Genomic DNA, 24972 nt, shown 5'->3' on the forward strand with positions numbered 1-24972 from the left:
GCTTTTGCCACCTGCTGGGAGGAAAGCTACACTACCCCAGATCTGGTCTGGCACAGGACAAATGAACTGAAATAGTCAAATAAATTAATAAATATGTTTTAGATGCAGAATACTGGCTTTAATTGTTTTCTCACTTATTATTTTGCAAAGTTCAATAATTCATAACGGATCACTCTAGTCAGTGTGAATTAATGAGGTTCTAGTGTTACTGTTATTTGAGCACCTTTTTCCTGATTAAAAAAAAAAAATGTCACTGCAATTTTCAAGAACTTATTTGCATACACCGTGAAATTTCAAAACACAGAAAAGTATGTTTTTCATTTAACAAAATTAACATAGAACACACAAATTTTAATTTGCTCACTTAGCACACAAATCACCATTAATCCTTCTTAAGATGAGAACTACTGGAGTACTACTGTTTTAACTTTTAAGAATTAGTAGAGGTAGATTTTTATCTATAATAATTTCGTTACCATAAATAACAGCTACATACAGCAAACCAATTATATTAACAGCTCAATAGAAAAAAAAAACAGTCACATAGTTATAGCCCAAATAACGTAATAAAAAAAAGTAGAAAACTCAAAATCAGACAAATCAAAGGAAAGGGAAAAATGAATACAGTACACTTACCCTCACTCAAGAAACAGAAATCTTTTTTTCCCTCTCCATTTCCCCCATGAGTATGTATACAATTGGCCCCAACATTTCTAACTTCCAGTTGGTCCTTTCTGTATGTAATCCTACCACTTAAGAAGCCAAAGTACTTTATGACAAACTTGACCTACATTTTAATTTTAAATTTACAATGTTCTACAAACTTTTTTTTATTATTATTACAGAAGTTGTTGAGGAAGCTAGAGTATTTGAAGTATGGGGGTTTTGTCAGCAAGGAATGCACAGGGGACAGTTTGGAGTATTGGGAGAAGCATTTTATTTGAAAACAATCAGACATGAAATAGTTAATTTTACAAAGTAATATGAAAACTTCAGAAACCCTCATATACAAGGAAAAAATCTGAATAAATGTGTAGGGTCATTACTGAACATATACCCTTTTCAAAAGCGATAAGTCATGTCAATTTCATACAAGGAATTTTTAAATTACCTAGTCTTCCAAAGTCTCCTTCACCCCAAGTATACAACTCTCCATCTTCTGTAACAGCGGCACTGTGCCTGTATCCAGCTGACACGCATACAACTATCTGCATTACATGCAAAGAAAAAGAAGTTTCTAAAACTGAAGCTGTTGCAAGTAGTAGAATCATACAGAATTTTGAATCACCAAAGAACAGGATTATGAAAGTTTGCCTTCAATAAGAACATTGGACTACTGTACTATAAATCCATTTGTTTGCCCTCATAAAATATAGCATGTTCATTAAATTATTGTTACAAACGGTCTTTTAGTATTTAACAAGCATTTGCAAATGGCAGGGGAGCAACAAAGAAAGACAGAAATCTGAAATTTGACCATATGGCCACAACTTTTATTTATCCAGCAAGCTTAAACAAGAGTTATTTAAACTCGATAATGCCTGGAAAGCAACCTAGACTGGCAGCAGTAAATAGAAGAAGGGAGGAAAATCCACACCGAGCTATTAACTGCCCTATTCCCTACAGGTGCAAACCAAGAGCTATCATGGAGCAAAGCATGAAAAGGCTCACTTCCACCATTGCACCACCTTCTTCTGGATGGACCACTCTGTTTCAGGGTCTGGGAACTGTCCAATGAGGGCATTCCGTACAAGGGATAAAGTTTGATGGCAAATAGGGTGCACGGAGCCTAAAAGCCTGTTCCTTTCCACCCCACTGCCCCCCACTTGTACGGCAGTTGTAAGAGTGGCTCATCTTAATCATCTCAAGAGAGTCACTTAAAAAAAAATCCCTTAAAGTTGTACATATTGCCATTTAATATTGAGAGAGAACTGAGAGCAAGAAACTCCCATGTGCTACTTCTGACTCTACAACTGACTCCCTCTGTGCCTTGACAAATCATTCAGCCTCTCTCTCTCTTCATTAGAAAAAATGGGAATAATTACAGTATTAATCTACTGCACCTAGGAGTTATGAGGATTAACTAATGAACTCTGAAAAGGAAAAGCACCAAGAGTGTTAAGGATTCTATGTTAAAATTATTACATGTAACTAAAAAGATCAGTAATCTTTTGAAATTAGGTACCAGTTCAGCAAAGCACTTAAGCACATGAGTTAAACCCACTAACCACCAAAGGAACTACTCACATGACTAAAGTTGAATGCATGTTTAAGTGCTTAGCTGAAACAGGGAACTTCCACCCTTCCAGCTTCCCCAAAAGAGTAATCTTAAATACAAATTGAAATATTTGAAGCCTTATGGAAATAACAGCATTGAATTAAAAAGGCATGAAAACAAAAAGACGTTCCATTACATAAAACATACCTTTCCTTGTAAAGGACCCTGAATAAGTTTGGGATATTTCTGTGTTGAGCTATTTCCATGTCCCAGTTTTCCATAGTCACCATCACCCCAGCTGAAGACTTCCCCCTCTGTGGTAAATGCTAAAGTGTGACCATCAGATCCTTTAGAAGATGATACTTTTTTAATAGACCTGTGAGGCTCAAAAGTCAATTTTTTCAGTGTGGACTGGTTATTGGAGTCACCAAGTCCTAGCCTCCCATAGCTGCCTTTACCACAGGCTCTGACAGAACCATCCGTGGAAATGACAAAAGTACAATATTGTCCGGCTTCAATCTATAAGCAAAAAAGATAAAAATGTTACAAAAGGAAATACATTAGATAAATAAACCGTGCAAAGCTTAAAGTTTGTACTTTTAACAGAATGCTGTATTCCTTCATGGATACCTTTTGTAATAATGCAAACTAAAAATTAAGGGGCGTCTGGACTTGAACAAGCTATGGGAATGCAGGTTAAGTTTATCTTATGTAAATCTTAAATTAAAAGCATTCTTAAATTCCAAAATAAAGCTATATTCTTGCTACATGGATAATATAAATACACCCCAATAAAGCTATTTTACCTAGTAATTTGCACCTCTTCACTCACATAGTTTAAGTTGTAATTCTCACCTTAAAGACACATAACTAAATCAAGCAGGAATAATAAAATATCACGAAGGCACTAGGGACTTTCTCTTGCATAAATTTTGCGAGGGTGATTTGGGCCTCCTTTAGCTCTGTCAGATTCATGAATGGACATGAGATTTCTTTCAAATGGGGTTTCTTTGCCACCTCGGCCATCCCAACCCTGCTTCCAGGGTTAAAAAAACAAAGAAACAGCTTAATGGAACAGACTTACAGTAGGTTATGCTTCACTGTAACTGATGATAAATTGTCCTTTCTATACACTATTATGAATTCACTGAACATTAAAATGTGTAGTTCTATTAACAATACACAAAACACAGAAGGAATATGTATTTACGGGAAATAAGACCAAGGATTAAATGTTCCTGGGCACAAGAAGATTACTTGGAGAGCACAAGAAGGAATTTCTTCACACAAACCAAGCAGTACCCAAAATATGTTGTGTGGGTATTTACTATATTATTTAAATAACCACACACAGAATGTACATTATGCTTTTGTATATTATATTTGCTAGAAATGTAGTTATGCTAATCACAGAATCATAGAATATTAGAGTTGGAAGGGACCTCAGGAGGTCATCTAGTCCAACCCGCTGCTCAAAGCAGGACCAATCCCCAGACAGATTTTTATCCCAGTTCCCTAAATGGCCCCCTCAAGGATTGAACTCATAACCCTAGGTTTAGCAGGCCAATGCTCAAACCACTGAGCTATCCCTCCCCTGATGCATAAGCCTGCCCTATTAGAGCCTTGAACCTACTGTCCTTTGGCACATAAAAATTCCCATTGACTTCAACAGAATTAACTGAAGAATCTGGACCATAATCACATCTTTATCTTGTGACCAAAACAAGCTTTTACCTACATGAACACTGCAAAGCTAACATAGCAGCAAAAGAACAAACTTTTCTATTTTGTGTCATGTAGCAACAAAAGTGCTAACTAAGTTGTGCCAGCAGAATCCATGACTGAAAACAGAAAGAACATACTGCAGACTGATTTTCAAAAAGCTAGTCGAGCTTGCTGTGCTAGCAGTTGGACAGGTCCTGCTTTGACTTTTAAACTAAGCAAAATTGGTGTGAAAGTAATTGATGGAAAATAAATATTAACAGCTGGAACATCTTTTGGTCTTCAGGGGCTTTTTTTTTTTTTTGGTAAAGAGTGAAGCACAAAAAATCATCATCTTTTCAAACAGCTTTTATAATGAACTAGAGGATTTACTTATACACCTGTTCACAGTCATTTAGGAAAAAATAGATTCATGTTACTGTAGAGAACAATCATGTTTCTTCACAGACCCAAAAAGAATTAGGATATATTTCCAGATGTTTTTCTCTTTTCAAATATTAGGACCTGACAATCAAAACTAATCACAAAAACTCTTTAGATCTTATATATTAAAGTATAAAAACTGGAAAAATTTCAAACATGATATGCATCTTCTTAGTTTACTACTACAGTATATTAGATACCACTACAAAAATCACTCACAGTTTGTGCATCAGAAAAACTTGGTGCTAGTTTGGGCTGAAGTATTTTCTCTTGTGTTCCTTCTACCAGCTGGTGGCTGCTGTTACTACCCCAAACATATACTTCACAAGTCTCAGAAACAATGGGAGCATCACCAGTTTGTATACTGTCAGGGCTGGCACATGTTCTAGAATAGTCTGATGCCATTCGACAAACCTATTGCAATAAAATAAAAAACAAAACACTAACACGGTAACTAAACAAGAATTTTAGTTAACTTTCAATGCATTTTCCTATTGGCCAACCAACATGTGTATTCTTACATTCCCATCATTCTGATTAATTCAATTTTCTACCTAAAGCACAATACTGACTTTTAGCAATCATCTGGTAGTTAAAATGCAGGCCTGGGTGTCAAGAGATATATGACTGGTTTCAGAGTAGCAGCCGTGTTAGTCTGTATCCGCAAAAAGAACAGGAGTTGTGGCACCTTAGAGACTAACAAATTTATTTGAGCATAAGCTAGCCCACGAAAGCTTATGCTCAAATAAATTTGTTAGTCTCTAAGGTGCCACAAGTACTCCTGTTCTTTTTAAGAGATATATGGGTTGTATGCCCAGCCATCCAACAGACCTGTTGCATTATGATCTTGGCCAAGTATTTTAGCTTCAGTCTTCCTTCTGTAAAATGGGGGTTTCCCCTCCCTCCCATTTCATAGGATAAGTGTGAAGCTTAATTCATAAAATGTTTGGAAAACACTTGGATATCCTTAGAAGGACCACAAAGTTAATAATTTCACTTTAAAAAAAATTTGAGCTAAACAAATGAGTGAATTGTATTTTGCACTGTTTCACTCTAATCTCAAGGATCGTTAAAAGACTTACCTCCTCAAACAAACACAAAGCTGCCTCATAGAGAGAGCATAAACCATCAGGTGTTCTAGTTGGTTCCCTCCACTGACTTCGATCAGCAGATGATCCCTACAATTTAAAAAACACTGGTGATGTTGTCAGAAAGAGATAAGTACACACAGCAACGGCACATTATACAGCCTATTCTTGATGTATTTATTCTTCTAGTTGTGCAGTGAAAACAAAATTTGTTTTTAGAAATCAGTCTATAACCAAAAGAATTTTTAATTTTGAATAACTAAACAATAACATGGGAAATATAATATATTTATAAGACTTTTAATTTTTAATTAACCACTCCAAAAATACTGGTGGGTTAATTCTTAAATTTGAGTTTTGATTTCCTTAATATTGTTTTAAAGTAGTGGTTTGTGTGCATTTTTAAGGTGAATGCTTTTCTCTTAAACCACAGATCACTCACACTATTATTTTTGTATGATGCAAATCCTCCAATGGTTTCAATGATGTTTTTATATTTAAATCATAAAAACAAGTTAGACACATTAGACAGCTTCAATTCTATATAAGCAGAGGTATTCTATGCAAACACTGGTCTTTCACTGGTGCATTTGTCACACATAACTAAGGTCTGAAAGACAAGCACTATAATAAGCATTGTAAAGCGTCTGGTTTGATTCAGAATCTGATGCAAGTCCTCCTAAATAAAGCACTAGTCCCTAATAAATCCTTGGGTCAGCTCACCTCCTTTCAACATAGAGCTGACACAAACTGTAAAATACCCATACGACCAATTGTATTACAGACGCTCCCCGGGTTATGCAAGACCCAATTTATGTAAATTCGCACTTACAGAAAAAGTTCCATAAGCCAGAAATAGGATTTTCGAGTTGCGGAAATTTTTGCGTAACATACAGGTATACGTTTCCGACTTACATAAAATTCGAGTTATGCAAGGCTTTCCGGAACGGAACGATTGCGTAAGTTGGGGGGGGAGCGCGTCTGTATTGTGCATATACAATAGTGATTTTCTGCAGTACATTTATTGGTTTAATGCTGTGTCCCTCCCTCCCCCCCCCACACACAAAAAAGAACAAAATTCTCCCATTCCTTTAATCTCTTTCAAAATAGGTTTAATAATTTAGGTTTCTTACCAAATGGGCAGGGCAGAGGTTTTTGTTTTTCAGTTTAGGAGAAAAATCTGCCCCCGTTTGAGTTTGTGCATATTAAGTTTAGGCCTCATAGGTTTTTGATTGCACAATCCCCTGGGATTTCAAGACTTTAAAGAATATTCCAGTGGGGAAAGGAACCTCCCTCTGGAAAGGCCAACAGCACAATGAAATTTACAAGAATCTCATCAATTTCACTCTTGTTCAGAACTTACACAACAGCTTGCAAATTTTGCTGTTTCTCCCAAAGGTACAAGCAGCAGAGGTCTGGGTTAATTAGGAGGGTGGGGATGTCACATGCTACACAAATTTCAACAGTGAACAAGCATATTACACAACTTTGAACACTAAGTGAGTCCAACAGAAAGCAAACTTTAAAACCCAGTTTTGTACTTTTTACTATATTTATTTTGGAATAAAACGCGTTTGCAAGTGGATAATTACAGTACCTTCTTGATACTCTGTACTATCACACCAGAAGTGTCAGATATTTTTGTTTGGTTGGCTTTTTTAGGGGGCTGAGGGTGGCAGGCAACAAGACATTCAAACAATATGTTAATGAATATACTCTATCCAATTTCTAACCTCTTCAAAGCAATTATACTACTACTAAAAATGGATACATATTCCATTCAGTTTTTGAAGTGATACGTTTAGATTCAAATTAGTAAGAATTTATTTAAAGTTGTTAATTAATGACAATGAAAGGTTTAACCAAAATAAAACTCAAGTTCCAAACAGAAGTCTTAGATACATACCAAAGATCTCCGCATCTGCGTTAATATATTCATAAAGCAGTCAAAACTGATCATCCCTTCTTGACTTGGCAGCATTTTGTTTTTCTCCATTGCATTTACTACTGCTGACGCTCCTAGAGCCATCTCTATCCATTCAAGAAGGTATCTCAGAGAACCACGCTGGGCAGCTAAACCAAGAAGCAACTCAGATGCTAGCCTACGACCTAAAGTATCTGCCCCAGAGTTAGGAATAGTTACTCCTTTAAGAAATGTCGTTACTTGTGATAAACAGTCAAGTCCCATTGGTGGAATCTTACTTTCATTTGCTAGAGATAAGGGTGGCAAAGAGCTCACAACTTCTATTGCAGTATGAATGACATCATTGCAAAGACTTAGGCCAGGTCCTGAAGCAGGCATCATCCAACTTTGTCTTAGTAGTGCAAATAGCAAGCTTAGTCCAGTCCGGACTCCCATTTCTATTAGAGCATCTGTACTTGACCTGGGACGCTCGCTGATAGAATGGACATCTGTTGATCCAGAACTGCTTTCTGGAGAATGCTGTTGCTGTTTCACCTTGCCTTTATCATGATATTTATTAGAAAGTGCATAAAAGACACGCTGCAACACAAGCAGACGTTTTCGAAGTGCTCCAGCAAATGGAGAATCTGAACACACCATCTTAGCCAGTGCCAGCTGGCTGCTAAGTAGGGCATCCAAGTAGTGGTCCTGTTCATCACTGGATAAGGATTCACGTTCAAAATCTGGTAACTGAGGTCCTTTGAGGCACAGAACCTGTTGGGGCAAGGGCACTACTTCCTTATTGCTGACTAATTTAGAATACAGGACAGAAACTCCTTCCCTAGTGGCAATAGATTCACTGTCTTCTGTGATCCAGGAACTGTTTAGATGTTCAAGCCATTTCAGCTTCACTGGTGGCACCATAGCTGCCATCTTTGTTTATTCTTCTGCCATTAGTCCTAGAAATGCAAAAAAGATTTATAGGCATAGGCAAAACCATCCTTATTACCTGTTCCTCCAATTAAAACAAATCCATTTTTATATATATATATATATATATATATATATATATATATATATATATATATATATACACATACACACACACACACACACACACACACACACATATATAAATAAGAGGCTAGGCTAGCAATTAGGTGGATGTAACTTACATTGCTGATGGGGATGGCTTACTCACACCCCTGTGCGACATATAACTTATACTGATATAAGCAGTAGTGTGTACATACAATCCATAGAATAAGGCTATTTTTTATTTTGTCAGTAGAACCTCCAGGGTATTAGATGGGCACATTACTGGATTCATCCCTCTAAATAAAATTAAATATTCAAATAAATACATGTAATTCTGTGCCTTCCCCCCACACACCTTTTGTGTGCATGAAAGCTTGCACACTAACTCCCTAAAGGCAGGAAAATACCTGTTTGGGGCTACAAAAGACATATATAACTGTCTCAAAGGACTCTTGTCAAAAGGAACAAATAGCAAACAACCCAAGCATCTACAAATATTCAGTCACATTTGTTCTGGACGCATCTTTTCAAATGCAGGAAGCGACCTGGAGCTCAGAGATAAGTTTATCACCCGAAAGAGTACTAAACACACCCACTGGCTACCACCTGCCTGACAAGCAGAGGAGGAATTACCTGTGAGTCTGCATTGATGGCAGCTAGGTCAGAGAAAATATATACTGTCCCACTCAGTCCCTTTTTATTTTACTGCTTTTGTTGTAGATTCTCAAAAAATACTATAATAATTACTGCCATGAAAGGTTCATGCTCTGCTACATGTGTTCCAGCCTTCTCTCTCTCTCTCTCACACACACACACACACACACACACACACCCTTGCCAGAGTTTCCATCAGGATTGCATTTGGGTCTTTTTGGGGGGAGGAGTCTTAATGTAAATATAGTAACATGGTGCTTTTTGTTTGTAACTCTAGAGCCGGGGTAGGCAACCTATGGCACATGTGCCGAAGGCGGCACACGAGCTGATTTTCAGTGGCACTCACACTGCCCAGGTCCTGGCCACCGGTCCGGGGGGGCTCTGCATTTTAATTTAATTTTAAACGAAGCTTCTTAAATATTTTAAAAACCTTATTTACTTTACATACAACAATAGTTTAGTTATATATTACAGACTTTAGAAAGGGACCATCTAAAAACGTTGAAATGTATTACTGGCACGTGAAACCTTAAATTAGAGTGAATAAATGAAGACTCGGCACACCACTTCTGAAAGGTTGCCGACCCCTGCTCTAGAGGTTTCCTCACTATCTAATTTCCCTCTTCAGCACAGCAGAACTAAAAAAGAGTAAATTTCATATTAGATAATGTAACATTTTTACCACTTGTTTATTGCTCCTCTAAACAACAGCCATTGCTATTTCACACATAGCGTAATTGCACATCTTTAATGGACAGGCTAAATGAAATTAGAGAGCTTGATGAGCGAAAACAGGTTCTTGAATTTGTGAACACGTGAATGCAAAACTGTCTGAATCCAAATGTATTTGAAAGAAGGCTCAGCTCCAATTAGATTATCTTCTTACCAAAATGCTAACAGCAGAGCATTAACAACCTTCAGATAAAAGTGTGCACCACAAAGCAGGTCTACTATATTCCCTATAAAATAATAAGATTCTAGAAAGATTTCAATAGGAAAATACAAATGAGTCCTTATTAGATTGCTGTTCTCTCATCCAACACATCAGCAGTCACAGGAAGGCCGAAATATATTGTTGATATCAATAGCACACGCTTCCCATGAAAGGCTCAACTTCTACAAACCAGTATCCAAACAAAATCCCTAAACTAATGGCACCAGCACTCACAGAAGAGGTTGAAGCAATGATCTGTAATGGACTCAAGGGTCATGATATGCAAGAGTATTCAAGAAGTAAGTGGCTCAATCCAGTTATTTTAATATCCATGAGAGATATGACATGACATGCTTTTGCATTACATTTCAGAACATGTCAACAAACTGACTAAGCACCTTGAGTAGACCAGGCAGAGGACAGCCCTAGATCCTAGTGAGGGTTACCATCTGGTGCATTCAGTATTTAAAATTTAAACTATCTTCCAGAAGCTCACAGCTATTCTCCACTGTACAAACATTTCAATTTGCATAGTGTTTTGGTCACATTCTAGTGGCTCATAGAAGTTTGTACTAATTTGTCAATTGCACAGTCGATGACATCTACAGTGAGTCACAGCAGGAGTACCTAATCCATCCAGTGCAGACTGCACTGGAGAAAAAACTGCCTAGTTGTCCTAAACACAAGAGTATGTTTGGCTGTACCATTATACAAAAGTACCTGCAGTGCATACTAGTAGTGAGTGAACTACAGGTGGATGGAGTCAGTGTCATCAACCAGACACCAGTCCCAAAGATAAAGCAGATGATCAAAGTTTTCCTTAGGCATGTGAGTTGGTCTAGATGATTTATCCTGCACTTTGGCTTTACTATGGTTCTGTTAAATTTGTACAGAGAAGTAAAAACTAACAAAGTGAAGAGGGATCAAAGGATTTTCACACACTACCTGTGTGATGATCATTATTTAAACAGGATTTTAACAGCCAAATCCAGGACCAAACTGATACCTCAGTAATAAGATGTGGAGTAGTGCCCAGGCAAAGAACAGTCAGTCACTGTTCTCCCCTGAAAGCTGTTTCCTCCAGGATATCAAGTACTGTATGCTCTGGGCAATTATAAATGTTTGGCAATTAGAAGTGAGCTAGAAAGCTAAAAGCGTTATCTCCTCAAATAAAAACTCATCCTAAGGATAAACTAGAGGATACTACAATGGCATCACTTGATGAAGGAAAAGAATGCCAACCTTAGCACAGGGTCTCTTTATTTTCATCAATCCCATAAATGAAAGGCAGGAGCAGACCCTGACAATCTGGGAGTATGCCCAGATTGGACCACAGATTTGACAACCCAAGCAATGCAAAGGCAGTAAAGTACATGGGAATTTTTGAGGGGCTAAGAGCATTTCAGGCCTCATTATTAACAGTTTTGTATCTCCTATTTTCAATCCCCCACATTCCTTTGAACTTTGAGAACAGGAAAGATGGATCAAGAGATACACCCCTCACAGGATTTCAGAGGCCAGCCTTCAGCCAAAGCAGGAACTATTTTGAGCCCTGTAGCACAAGCCCCTCAAGCCCAAGTCAGTTGATCCAGGCTCTGAGACTTGCTGCCAGGGGGGTTGTTTGTTTGTTCTGTTTTTGGGAGACGGGGGCCTTTGCAGTGTAGATGTACCCTAGAAAGACAGCTGACCCAGGGCTCCAGTTTCCTCAAAATGTTTTTAGGTCTGATGATCTGTTACTTCAAATTAACCATGAAGTCTAATATGAAAGGAAGAAACACTGCTATTCTTGTAAAATGTGTGTCACTTCAAAGGAGTAATAAATATGCTTCAGACTGGGATTTCTTTTAGGGTTCCCACAAAGGTTCACACAGTGTTCTGCAGAACAGGCTCAGTACAACGTATCTGACCTTGTGCTGATGGGGCCACCTCTTAAAAGAAAGTGGTTTGGTCTGCGCCGCTTAAGTTCTCAGTTTTCCTTATGAGATTTGCTGTAATGAGTGTTGTCCATCTCACAAAAACTATCTACATTACACAAAATAGACTCAGAAACCAAGTCATTAACCATAGACAATTCAATAGAGACTTTGAATGGTAACTAATTTATACTCACTTGTGCCAAATTTTGACCAGGGCCCAACAAGGTGACAAGCATTTAATTAGGGCTGTCAAGCGATTAAAGAAATTTGTCACAATTGCACGAATGAAAAAATTGTGATTAATTGCACTGTTAAACAATAATAGAATACCATTTATTTAAATATTTTGGATGTTTTCTACATTTTCAAATATATTGATTTCAATTACAACACAGAATACAAAGTGTACGGTGCTCGCTTTATATTTATTTTTGATTACAAGTATTTGCACTGTAAAAAAAAAAGGAAACAGTATTTTTCAGTTCACCTGATTAATACAAGTACTGTAGTGCAATCTCTTTATCATGAAAGTTTAATTTACAAATGTAGAATTATGCACAAAAAATGCATTCAAAAATAAAACTAAGTAAAATTTTAGAGCCTGCAAGTCCACTCAGTCCTACTTCGTTCAAACAAGTTTGTTTACATTTACAGGAGATAATGCTGCCCACTTCTGGTTTACAATGTCACCTGAAAGTGAGAACTGGTGTTCTCATGGCACTGTAGTAACTGGCATAGCAATATATTTATGTGCCAGATGCGCTAAAGATTCATATGTCCCTTCATGCTTCAACCACCATTCCAGGGCACATGCATCCATGCTGATGACAGGTTCTGCTCGATAACTATCCAAAGCAGTGAGGACTGTGCATGTTCATTTTCATTATCTGAGTCAGATGCCACAAACAGAATGTTGAGTTTCTTTTTTGATGGTTCAGGTTCTGTAGTTTCCACATCCAAGTGTTGCTCTTTTAAGACTTCTGAAAGCATGCTCCAGACCTCATCTCTCTCAGATTTTGGAAGGCACTTCAGATTCTTAAACGATGGGTCAAGTGCTGTAGCTATCTTTAGAAATCTCACACTGGTACCTTCTTTGCTTTTGTCAAATCTGCAGTGAAAGTGTTCTTAAAATAAACATGTGCTGGGTCATCATCCGAGACTGCTATAACATGAAATATAGGGCAGAACGCAGGTAAAACAGAGCAGGAGACATACAATTCTCCCCCAATTTTAATGCATGCATTATTTTTTTAACGAGCATCATCAGCATGGAAGCATGTCCTCTGGAATGGTGGCTGAAGCATGAAGTGGCAGACGAATATTTAGCATATCTGGCATGTAAATACCTTGCAATGCCAGCCACAAAAGTGCCATGCAAATGCCTGTTCTCACTTTCTGGTGACATTGTAAATAAGAAGAGGGCAGCATAATCACCTGTAAATGTAAACCAACTTGTTTGTCTTAGCGACTGGCTGAACAAAAAGTAGGACTGAGTGAACTTGTAGGCTCTGAAGTTTTACATCGTCTTGTTTTTGAGTGCAGTTGTGTAACAAACAAACAAAAAAAATCTCCATTTGTAAGTTGCACTTTCACGATAGATTGCTCTATAGTACTTATGAGGTGAACTGAAAAATACTATTTCTTGTTTATCGTTTTTACAGTGCAAATATTTGTAATAAAAAATATACACTTTGATTTCAATTACAACACAGAATACAATATATGAAAAAGTAGAAAAACATCTGAAATATTTAATAAATTTCAATTGGTATTCTATTACTTAACAATGCGATTAAAAACATGATTAATTTTTTAAATCACAATTATTTGAGTTAATTGCATGAGTTAACTGTGATTAATTGACAGCCCTACATTTAACAATATTATGAATTCACGGAGTACATTAATACAGTATTTTGAATTGCATCAGGGACAGGTGTTTGTGTCCAGTGGTAATTTAAGTCCAGATTTAGGTTTACATTTTTTTCTAGACAGATGAATTACATGGTAGAAAGGTACTCTATGCCAGCAATTACAAGGTGCTTACTAGCTACAAGGACTGTTTTCTGTTTGTGTAATTATGTAACTCAAGGGTTCTCAACCTGGGGGTTGGGACCCCCCAGAGGGTCGCAAGGTATTACATGTGGGGTTGCGAACTGTCACCCTCCACCCCATTATAATGGTGTTAAATATATAAAAAAAGTGTTTTTAATTTATAAGGGGGGGGGTCACATTCAGAGGCTTGCTATGTAAAAGGGGTCACCAGTACAAAAGTTTGAGAACCACTGATGTAACTGATTACCTTTATCATTCCTCACAAGATTCCTATTTCATTTGCCATGTTCTTAACAGCTAAGACAGGTAAAGTGATAGGAACTGTAAGGATAGGGCTACTCCTGCTCTTGTGCTGATATCTTATTGAAAAAAGGTTTCTGAAAAGAGGTGGGAGTTGCATTGCGCTCTGAAGAAGTCTTCTTTATTGCACCCTAATCTCTGCTGAAAGGTCTCTCCCAACAGCCTCATTTTCAGCCCCAATGAACCTTGTCTGGATAAACTCAGTTGCAGCACAGTCATTGTTCACAATATTCTTCGAGTGATGCAGAGAAGTGGTCTTAAGTACACCTCTACCCCGATACAACGCTGTCCTCGGGAGCCAAAAAAAATCTTACTGCGTTATAGGTGAAACCGCATTATATCGAACTTGCTTTGATCCGCCGGAGTGTGCAGTCCTGCCCCCCTGGAGCCGCTGCTTTACCACGTTATATCCGAATTCATGTTACATCAGGTCACATTATATCAGGGTAGAGGTGTATATCCATCCTATTGAAATTATTATGAGTAACAGAAACTTCTTTTGGGTATGAAACTCAATGGAAAAAACAACGTAGCAGTGTGTGTTTGCTACCATTTCCATGTAAGGGATGGTCTCTGAATTTGGTACTAGTTGCAGCATCTGTGAGGCTGCTACTGTGAGTCCTAAGTAGAAAGCACTGCAGTAGTCCAGCCTCAAGTGTCAGAGCCATCAACAGCCAGTCCTTTGATCATAAGGAGCAGGCAGAATTTTCTTGACATTTGGGATGGTATAAAGGCCATTCTTGGCCACTGCTACAATCTGATCAGTCTGGTGTAAGGCTGAATTCAAGCGACTTTGAGATTGCAACCCTCTCTAATAGCTATGGTATGGACACCCTCCCATGAGGCAGCAAACATGGACCTAACTCTATCAAAAGATTTTCATATAAAGACATGGTCAACTCTGTTATTCATCCAGACACTAGAGAAGTTGGTCAACTACACTGTCTGTCTCAGAGGTGAAAACTACACAGCTATGTCATCTGAATACTGACATTTGAGTCTACAGCTTCTCATGTCCCCAGGTTATCTTTTTATAGATGTTTAATTTTGTGAGGTAACGGGGTGGGGAATCAATTTGAAACATAGGTGAAACGTCTTGGCAATCAGCTGCTCTCCTATCATGACTCTAGGAAGAAAGAATGAAACTATTATAGGACAATTTGTCAATTCCCACAAGAGACAGCAAACAGTCTTATAGCAGCAGACAGATCCAATACTGATGTTTTACCATTTTCCATGGTTATGAAGTCATCTACTAGTGTGACTGGTGCAGATTCTGTACCTTAGCCAGGCCTTAAACCTATTGGGTGAGGACCAGAATACCAGTAGAGGTAAGATGCGGCTTGTTGCTGTCTTCTTGATGAACTTACCCAAGAAAGCAAGCTCTGAGACCAGGTGAAAGAAGTTCAATAAAAAGCATATTTTGTTTAATATTGGCTGGACTACACCATATTTCAAGGATTCTACAAGATGTTGACATCTTCTGTGAGAAGTGGCTACAGGCATTGGTAATATAGCATAACAGGTGTTCATGAGACTAATAATCCTTCCCCCTTTTAGGGCATCCTGACCAACAAAACTTAAAATTTTAGGATAAAAAAAAAAAAAGTGTACTATTTCATGTTTCCTGGAGTCTTGTCTGTATTTAATTAAACTGGATAAAGTACTCAAGAGACCACTGTAGAGAGAAATCATTCAAATCTGCAGATACAATTTAATGGAGAGCTACAAAGTGAAACAAGATGAAACAGTAAGTAGACCAGGAAATTGAAGGTTAGAACTTCTGGGTTCTGTTGCCAAACATGCTATATATTTGCTGTATGGCCTTTAGCAAATGTCTGGGTTGTAGTTTATATGTAATCTAAATTATAGGGCTATTAAGACAATGTTTGTCAAAGTACTTTGACAATGTTGAGTGAAATCTGTGCTCCAAGAAAAAAATTATTTTAACAAGTACCAGTAAAAAATGTTATAGTTATGATGCAAAAAATTACCTTTATAAACCCCTTCTTTGGCCTATTTTTACATGCTTTTAACTTTCACCTTTTGGACTTGCGTGAGAAAAATCCCTTCAGCTACTTCAGTTACAGCTAAATAATAAAAAAGGATTTCCACTGTAAAATCATTAACCAACCCCAGTTTAAGTAACTAGGAACACAGCAAATATTTTAATCGTGGACATAGACAGACCTTGCTAGTTAGGATTTAACCAGGATAGTCGACTGAACATTGTCTGGTTTCAAGAAAATTTCCTTAAGGCTACAGATTCACACGGCAAGATGATTCAAAGAGTTTTGTTATTTCAATCTCACACAATATAGTGCATGAATAGTTCCATCATTAAAGCAAAATTCAGGCTGACTCAATATCAACATAAAAAGACAGGCTGCAAAACCCAAAATCCTCCCTGTCCAGCACAGTAACTTAGACAAGCCAAAATAAATAGCAAAGATTTGCTACGTGACAGTTAGGCTTTATCAGGACTGGAGTGAAGTTAAGAGGAGTAAATTCCAAAGTCAAGGACACTCCCCTTACAACACACTGTCCCTTGCCAAAGGCACACAGGAGCCTACTGATAAATGGTTTACTTTGAGGGAATAAAGGTGACAGCACCCAGTTCTTGTTGGCTGCTGCCTTCTGAGGCAGCTTCTTAAACCTGATACCAAGAGTATGAAGTGGAGTATTGGTGTGAATTAAGAGTGAACAAATTCATACTTGCTCCCTGAACCTAAACCTTAACTGGGCCAGTTTCACTGCAGTAGAGTTTAAAAAAACTGATCAGAATAGTTTCTCCGTTCTGGACAATGTTTCCCAGACTGATCAAGGCTTCAACACTGTCCCCTTTCCCAGAAAGCTTGTGTCAAATTTGTCAATCAAATTTTGTAAGAGGCCACTCTTCACTCTCCTCTGACTCTCTACCATTACAGTGACCATTGGACCTAAAAATCAGAAGAACTGTAGCACGGAAATGCCTGCTCTTTCCCATTCCTACATCTTCCCCCTGCTTAGCAGTGTATAAACATATTAGTGACACACCACAATGGATCCTGGATGGCTTGGAGGACGCCACTGACTTTAATCTTTTGCTAGGAATGTTAGCATGGATAAGACTTCTACAACCTGTACACCAGGGCCTCCTGGTGGGGAGGAAAGGAAGATAAATAGAAGACTCTGTAAAACCATGGAGGTCATGTCTTGCCTGATCCAAAAATTCTCCAAACAGTTTTTCGCCATTAAAATGGGATAGCTACTATGCATTGTTTTGAACTATGTCTGCCAAGTTCTGACATACAGATTGCCAAAGTTTTGGAGAATCAAGCTAAAGTAAAGCCAGCCTAGATACTTTTTGTATTGGCTCATGACCTCCCCTGGGCTCATTGCTTTTTGAATGGGTCTTTGACAAACATGTCCCCTTCCATATAGGTAGGGTAGACTTTGACTGCCACTGCTACGTAGATCTGAGGCAGATGTTCCCAAACTCATGATGCTTTTTGATAGTTAGAATGCACATGTCTGAGGTGACATTGGACCAAAAAAACTTTACTCTTTTCCCTTCAGCTTTGGGACTCCTAGAAGGATATACATTATCTGTTGTTCAAATTCATGGAGGATGTGCGTGGACCTCTGTCCTGTCAAGTGGAAAAATACATTCCTGTTTTCTTTGAAGGGACATATAAGGAGCCCTACTTGAATGATGATTGCAGGACAGCACTACCAAAATCTGCACCCAATCTGGAAGCACACACTAGGGAACAGTGAGTGGCAAACGTGGATAGTTTCACATAGTTGCTCTAGATATGTTAAATGAAATGTTCCCCAAAATAGGCAGAAGCATCTGCCTGATTCCACTGTGGCTAGGATGATCTTTCCTAGCTAACTCATAGGTGCTTATTCAGTTAGACCCATTTGAATAAACTCTGTGTTGATATAAATTAACCCCAATCCTGTCAGTGAAAGTCAGGAATAGCCTAGATGTATTTCTGGACAATTATATCCTATCAAAATAAAATGACAATGTTCTCACTACATCTAATGTGTGAAGCTTTCCTTCAACTGGTTAACAAAAGGCTTAGGAAAGAAAATTGGCAGGTGAATGGACTGATTTGTATGGAATTCTGAGACCACCTTAGGCAGGAATTTAGGATGAGGTCTAAGGATAACTCTGATATTGTGAAACACTTTCACTAGAAAACCAGGCATAACAGCCTGAATCTCTCCTAGTTGATGGACTCCTATTGAGCATATTGCGTTAGGGCTAGCAAATAGTCCAGCACTGAATAAACTGGTGCTATCAGCTTTGCAAAACCATCTTCATGAATTTTTCCTGCTCTGGAGTAGAATGTTCTGAACAGGCTCTTTCAGTGGAGGTCACCCAGCCAGCATCCAGGCTGTCAGGTGTGAAGATGTTGGGTTGGATCCATATGGAGGATTTGACCATTGTCCTGGGAGACTAATTCGGGAGAACGGGAAGGAGATCGGTAGCTGTGTTGACAGGTTCACCAGATCTAAGTTCCAGAATTACCTGGCCCACTCTGGGGTCATCATGGTCATTCACCCTGTGTCTTGCCTCAGTTTCCTCAGGACCCTATAAATCATGGAGATCAGAAGAAAGGCATATATCAATCCCAGTGCCCAAGGGATGAGCAAACAGTCTGGGCTTATGTTAAATGTCTGACACTTGTTTGCAACTAACTACAAATCCACCTCTGGGAATCTGTATTTTCAGAAAATCCTCTGTATGCCTGAGTCTTTGAGGGACGACTTGTGGTTTCCACAGAAGCCCCTGCTAAGCTGGTCTGCCAAGGTGTGCCGAAAACTGAGAAGCTATAGAGCTACTGGCAAGATCTGACGTAGGATATACCACTTCTACAGACATGGCCACCTGACAAAGTGGGAATAATCTTGCACTCTTCCTTTCTCTTGATGTACCTGCATTATTGTGGGGTTGTCTGTCAATACCTGAATTGATGATCCCTAAAGGAGAGACAGGAAAGCACTGTATAAGAGATGGATGGCTATAAGCACAACAAGATTTATGTGCAAACAGGCTTCCTGAGGGGACCACAGACCCTGAATTTTCAGTTGATCCAGATTTCAGTTGACCCTGAGTGGAGGCATCGGTTACCAATATCTTTGTAAGCAGAGATGTGGAAAAGGAAGCTTTGTTGCACACCAGAAGTGGTTCTGTCCACCACTTCTTGTGGTCCTTGACCATCATGTCCACGCAATATCTACTGGGTAACTACACTGATTTTGACTGCCCTTACCTGGATCCAAGGTGAAGGCTGGCATGCTATGTGTCATAAGTACACGCAGCCATGTATCCCAGAAGTCTAGGACATGTCTTCACTAGTGTTCTTTGCTGGTCTCAAAATTGATTGATAGGGCCAAACATTGTCAGAAATCTTTGCAGTGGAAGGTAAGTCCTTGTTAACACTATGAAATCTATGCTGAAATGGAATATGCATGGATTTCTCTCTACTGACTTTCAGACCTTGTGAGACAGAGAGTTTCAGGAGTGTGTGTGTACTGAACTGGTCACCTGTTGTGGTGATCTTCCTCAAATTAGCCAGTAGTCTATGTAAGAATATACCTGGATTCCTCATCTCCTTGGATGAGCTGCCACTACCGACAGACACCTCATGAAAACCCTTGAAGTTATAGAAAGCCCATCCTATCAGGAATCTCAACTATTTCCTGTAATCCAGATATATGGAGACATGAAAACAAGCATCTTGCAGGTGGAGAGCTGCAAACCAGTCCATAGGCTCTAATGAAGTCACTACTGAAGTTATTGTCACTATTCTTCAGAATCTTGTGAGAAGTGTCCCTGAAAAGGGACAGGGAAAAGGTTAGAATAGGATATCCTTGCTCATGATCCTGAGGAAACACAAACTCAAGTAATTCCAGCCAAAACTTGAAAATAAAAAGGGACACCAAAAAAAATTTTTTTAGAGAGGGAGGGAAAGAAGTGGTGTAGAATAGAATACTTCTGGGGGGAATTCTGTGCCAAAAATTAAAAATTCTGTGCCCAATATTTCAAAATTTTACACACATTTGCATGTTTTATTTGTCAAAACAACACTATATAATCAAGACAGTTTCAATTATTTTGGTAATTTACTTCAAAATACCTATCAGCAGGTATGTCTGTAACAATACAGACATGCACAAAAATTCTCCCAGGGATAGAGAAATAAAGAAACCCCTACAACAACCCAGTTTCCTGCATGCTGTCTCCTTCCTCCAGGATGTGCTGAGAACTCCAGCTGCCAGGAACCCTCCAGCTCCTTCCCCACGACAGTGTCTTCTATTCGAAAGCTGGGCTCTGCTGGGTCCAGCAGCCCCTAGAGGCAGCCAGCAGCTCTTCCGCCCATTGCTGAGGGGGGACGGGAAGGAAATTCTGTGCACACAACATTAATTTCTGCACAAATTTTGCATTGTGCAGTGGCACAGAATTCCCCCAGAAGTTATAGAAAAGATCTTGTGGTAGTCCAAGCAGGCTTCCAACATTTGCATCAAATCTGCTGCCTATTCAAAGCCCTGAACGGTGGGGCAGCTTAGGAGGCAGCAAAAGGTCACCTCTGCTGAAATTTCTGACTCTCCTCAGTGGCTCAGAAGACCTTGGTGGTTGACTATAGTATTACATCAAGATGCATTGCCTAAAATGTTTGCTGTTGTGTCTGCTTCCTTTTAGGAGTTGGGACATAGAGGCCCAAGGAGCAAAGGGTTGCATCTTTTAACATCATAGGTTTCATCAGTCCCACTGCTGAAAGAGTCATTGCCCTCAAATGAGAAGTCCTTCATTGTTGCCTTGACCTCTCTAGGAACATCAGATGACTGGAACCAAGCCAATCTCCTCATAACTACTGCAGTGGCCACAGTCATTCCCCGCAGTCAGACACATTCAGACACAGACTGTAGTGCCGTGAGCTGGACCTTTGCCATAAGTAATTTAAGCCCTTGATGTTCCTTGGGAAATATCAACAAGATTAGATAATTTGTGCCAATTTAAGAAACCATGTTTTGAGACCAGCACTTGGTAGTTAGCTATCTTCATTTACAGACTTCTAGATGAACAGACCTTTTGGCTGAAAAGATTCAATATTTTGGGGTCCTTTTCTCTGGGGTAGATTTCAAAGGACTTCATTGTTTTGTCTTCTCCTGTACAGCTTGCACAACCAAAGAGCCAGCTACAGGTGCAGAGTTTAAATGCCCAAATCACTTTGCAGGTAGTCAATATCCTCTTTATGTTCTCTTGGAGGTGACCGAGAAAGAAACAAGTGTATGCCAGATGGACTTGGCAGGATTCAGCAGGCAATATTTTATTGGCATGGCTAATCTCCCTGCTGTTGTGGAATGTAATATGCCCAAGAGCTTGTGTTGTTTCTCTTGCACAATCTTGAGAGAAACACATAAGGCCTGTGCCATGCATTTTATTACATCTTGGAAATTCCTGAATTCATCGTGAAAGAGTAATGTAGGTGCAGTTACCACCTCATGGAGAAATCAGGCTGCTGCAGCCAGAACTTGATTTCTCCCTCTGAAGAATGATGTTTGTCTCCACCCTCCTCCTCTTGCCTCACCAGTAGCTGCAGGTGGAGCAGCTGAGTTGCCTGAAGAGGCCAAATGTGCCTGATACATGAAGGAGGCTTACCCCTGGACATACTGGATGAGGCTGGCTTCCTAGACTAGGACTCAATATCCAAGGGATCCAGAATGGCCAAGGCTGATATGGATAGGAATTGTGCGGTGGAGGGCATATCGGGGATACCTAGTGGGGTGATCTCTATGCAATCCTGATCACTCCCTAGAATCTCTCCCTGATTCCCACTGAACTACTAAAGGGGAAGATGTAGGACAAGCAAGTGAGGAGTGTCTGCTGTGCTCAACAGAAGAGGAAGGCGGGGCAAAGGGGAGAAGTATACCTCTTCTGTGGAGATGCAGGTGTATCCTGTCTATGCATAGGGGATAGTGGTGTAGGAGAAAATTGTCTTGCCCTGAGGACTTTATAATGATCTACCTAAGTCTCCTGCAGAGACGACTCCAGTACAGAGCCCACCGACTGGTCATCTGGTATCATGTACTGTTTGGATGCCAAGGTGGTTGGAATGATACATCAAGCACCATACAGGTAGGCAGTGCAGAGGTGTAGGGTACAACTACAGCTGAGGATACAGTCACTGCAGAGACTCCAGATATTTGGTGCACTGTTTAGCACAGTCCTTAGATTTTGACAGTAATGCATGAGTTGCCTTAGACATTAGTATCAGGTACCAAAAGGGGATCTTCTCTAACTCACGACCTCTCACTGACTGACCAAGCAGCAAGTCACAGGGCTTGTCTACACAAACATTTTGTTTACAGCAAGCTGGAGTGTTAATCTATCCTGCACTAGCCTGCGGCGTACTAAGTGTCAGTGTCAACTTAATTAACACTAATTACACTACACTAAGCCAAAAATCTGACAGTGCACATGAGAAGCAGACATTGACAAGGGTTAAGAAACTGAGGGATAGTTGAACAGCTGCATCCTTAGGGGGACTGTGTGTGTATTTTCAGGAGCAGGGGGCCATGCAAGGACACCTAGGCCACAGGCAGGGATGTTGCTAGCCAAAGATAATCTGATCTTGCAGACATGGGGCACATGTGCACCAAGGTTCGAAATCGTGTGGACAAATCACTCAAAGAATGAGATATGCTTGTCCTAAGAGAGAAATGTTTCCAGGATTTGTTATTAAAATATCAACTGAATTCTTTTTTTTTTAATTCCTCCAAAATATTTAAACCTAAACATTGCAGGACTAGGATTGTGCAGGAAAATCTCAAAATGAAACCTACTAGAAAAAAGAATAGAAACAACAGTGAAACTTTTTTTTGCTTTCATTGCCCACTCAGAGAAAAGAAAGTAGACTAAGCAACAAAAAAGTAAATTCTTAAAACAGAACACTTCTATCGAAGGTGTTTTGATTTTTTTTTAACCGGACAGAACCCCTAATAATAAGAAAGTATCTTTAGAAACTAGTGATACAGTTTTCTGTTAAACAGCTGTATGCCACTTTAGTGGGGTAAAGTTTTTTTCAATAATGTAGTACTGTCCTTTACCGTAAACAAGAGCTTTTTAGTCTGTTGGTATCAGACATAGGTCTGCTTCACAAGGTGCATCTCAGTGAAGACACCAGCCCAGTTCCACCTTGAATAGTGCCCCCCTAAATTTTCCTGTTTATATATTTTAAAGAGCAAGGACTGAGCAACCAACCTATATGGTTCAGTTCATGCCTTCTCCACTAAGAATGAATGGATGAATTAATTAATTAAAAAAAATGGCTATCCTCACAAGCAAAAGCAGTACTAAAAAGTACACTATATTAGAACTTTTGAAGTTGGAAAATGCATACACACTCTATCAAGGGCTACTTCTATTGGTAGTGTAAAGGAAAAAGACATTTGACTGCATTTCCCAAGAATATAAATCAGCCTGACAGTCATTTTGACTATTCTGAAGAGTTAACACATGACAGACATTTTTTGTCCAATAAACCAGAAAGCATCACATTAGACCAAGGATCGGCAACCTTTGGCACGCGGCCCACCAGGGTAAGTCCCCTGGCGGGCCAGGCCGGTTTGTTTACCTGCCGCGTCCGCAGGTTCGGCCGATCGCGGCTCCCACTGGCCACGGTTCGTCGTCCCAGGCCAATGGGGACTGCAGGAAGGCAGGCTGAGAGATGTGCTGGCTGATGCTTCCCGCAGCCCCCATTGGCCTGAAGCGGCGAATCGCTGCCAATGGGAGCCACGATCAGCCGAACCTGTGGATGCGGCAGGTAAACAAAGTGGCCCAGCCCGCCAGGGTGCTTACCCTGGCGGGCCGCATGCCAAAGGTTGCCGATCCCTGCATTAGACTCAATTCACAGTATTTCCTCTTTTCACATGTATTTCTGCAAACCATATTTATTTTCTAGCTTACACAATGATTTAGCAATAGTTTTGTTTCTAGACAGTCATGAATATATCCAAGACAAAGCAGACCTAGGATCATTTAACCATCTATTTCAATTTTGAAATTTTAGATAAAACAAAAAGGTGAATGGTCAACATGTTTTGAGACAAAAACATGCAGGCTTTAGTAATCAAGCAGTAAGAGTATTGCTGGCTTAAAAATTAATAAGGAGTCACCGTAACGTAATCCTGTTTTTCTAGCTCTCAAAATATTTGACATTTGAATGAGTTACTTTTTGAAGTAAATTGTAACATTCAGACCTAACTAAAATATTAGTGCAATTTAATGTTTAAGATGCAACAGGATTACCTGCAACAGGCATCACACATACATTTAAACTCAGCATCAGACTGTGCAAATTAACTTTCTTTCTAGTTGAAGTTTAAATCACTAATAGCACATTAACAGTATATGTACTAAATGGAAGTAGAAAACGTCATTATTTGCACAATATCAAGCAAAAAACAGCATATGATTTCAAACATAATAGAAAAGACACTGAAAAACTACATATTTGGTATTACAAGTTTTTTAACAGGAGGCGAAGCAAGCTGTAAAACAATGAGCTATAAATATTTCTTCTTTTCCTGCCTCCTCCTCACCACAGCCTCCCAAGTCCATACATGCAGAAAGAGGAATATCTTTCCAATTCACTTCAGTTTCTCTATTTTATATATTCATGAAACCAGTGAAGGGCCAGCCCACAACATTTTGGCACCTGAGG

General features: G+C 39.3%; 1 protein-coding gene across 7 annotated transcripts in view; it reads right to left on the reverse strand.

Moving 5' to 3' along the window:
• HERC1 (HECT and RLD domain containing E3 ubiquitin protein ligase family member 1) overlaps nucleotides 1-24972 on the reverse strand; it is a 205222-nt gene that overhangs the window by 153875 nt on the left and 26375 nt on the right. For all 7 annotated transcript variants that reach the window (XM_054041859.1, XM_054041856.1, XM_054041858.1 and 4 more), the window contains exons 2-6: nucleotides 7358-8313; nucleotides 5446-5541; nucleotides 4583-4777; nucleotides 2426-2737; nucleotides 1112-1208 (exon numbers count right to left, since the gene is read on the reverse strand). In XM_054041859.1, coding sequence (XP_053897834.1) covers nucleotides 1112-1208; nucleotides 2426-2737; nucleotides 4583-4777; nucleotides 5446-5541; nucleotides 7358-8287 — 1630 coding nt within the window. In that variant the 5' untranslated portion in view covers nucleotides 8288-8313. The remainder of the gene's footprint in view (nucleotides 1-1111; nucleotides 1209-2425; nucleotides 2738-4582; nucleotides 4778-5445; nucleotides 5542-7357; nucleotides 8314-24972) is intronic.

This window comes from Malaclemys terrapin, chromosome 10 (genome assembly GCF_027887155.1).
Source record: "Malaclemys terrapin pileata isolate rMalTer1 chromosome 10, rMalTer1.hap1, whole genome shotgun sequence".
Taxonomy (NCBI): Eukaryota; Metazoa; Chordata; order Testudines; family Emydidae; genus Malaclemys; species Malaclemys terrapin.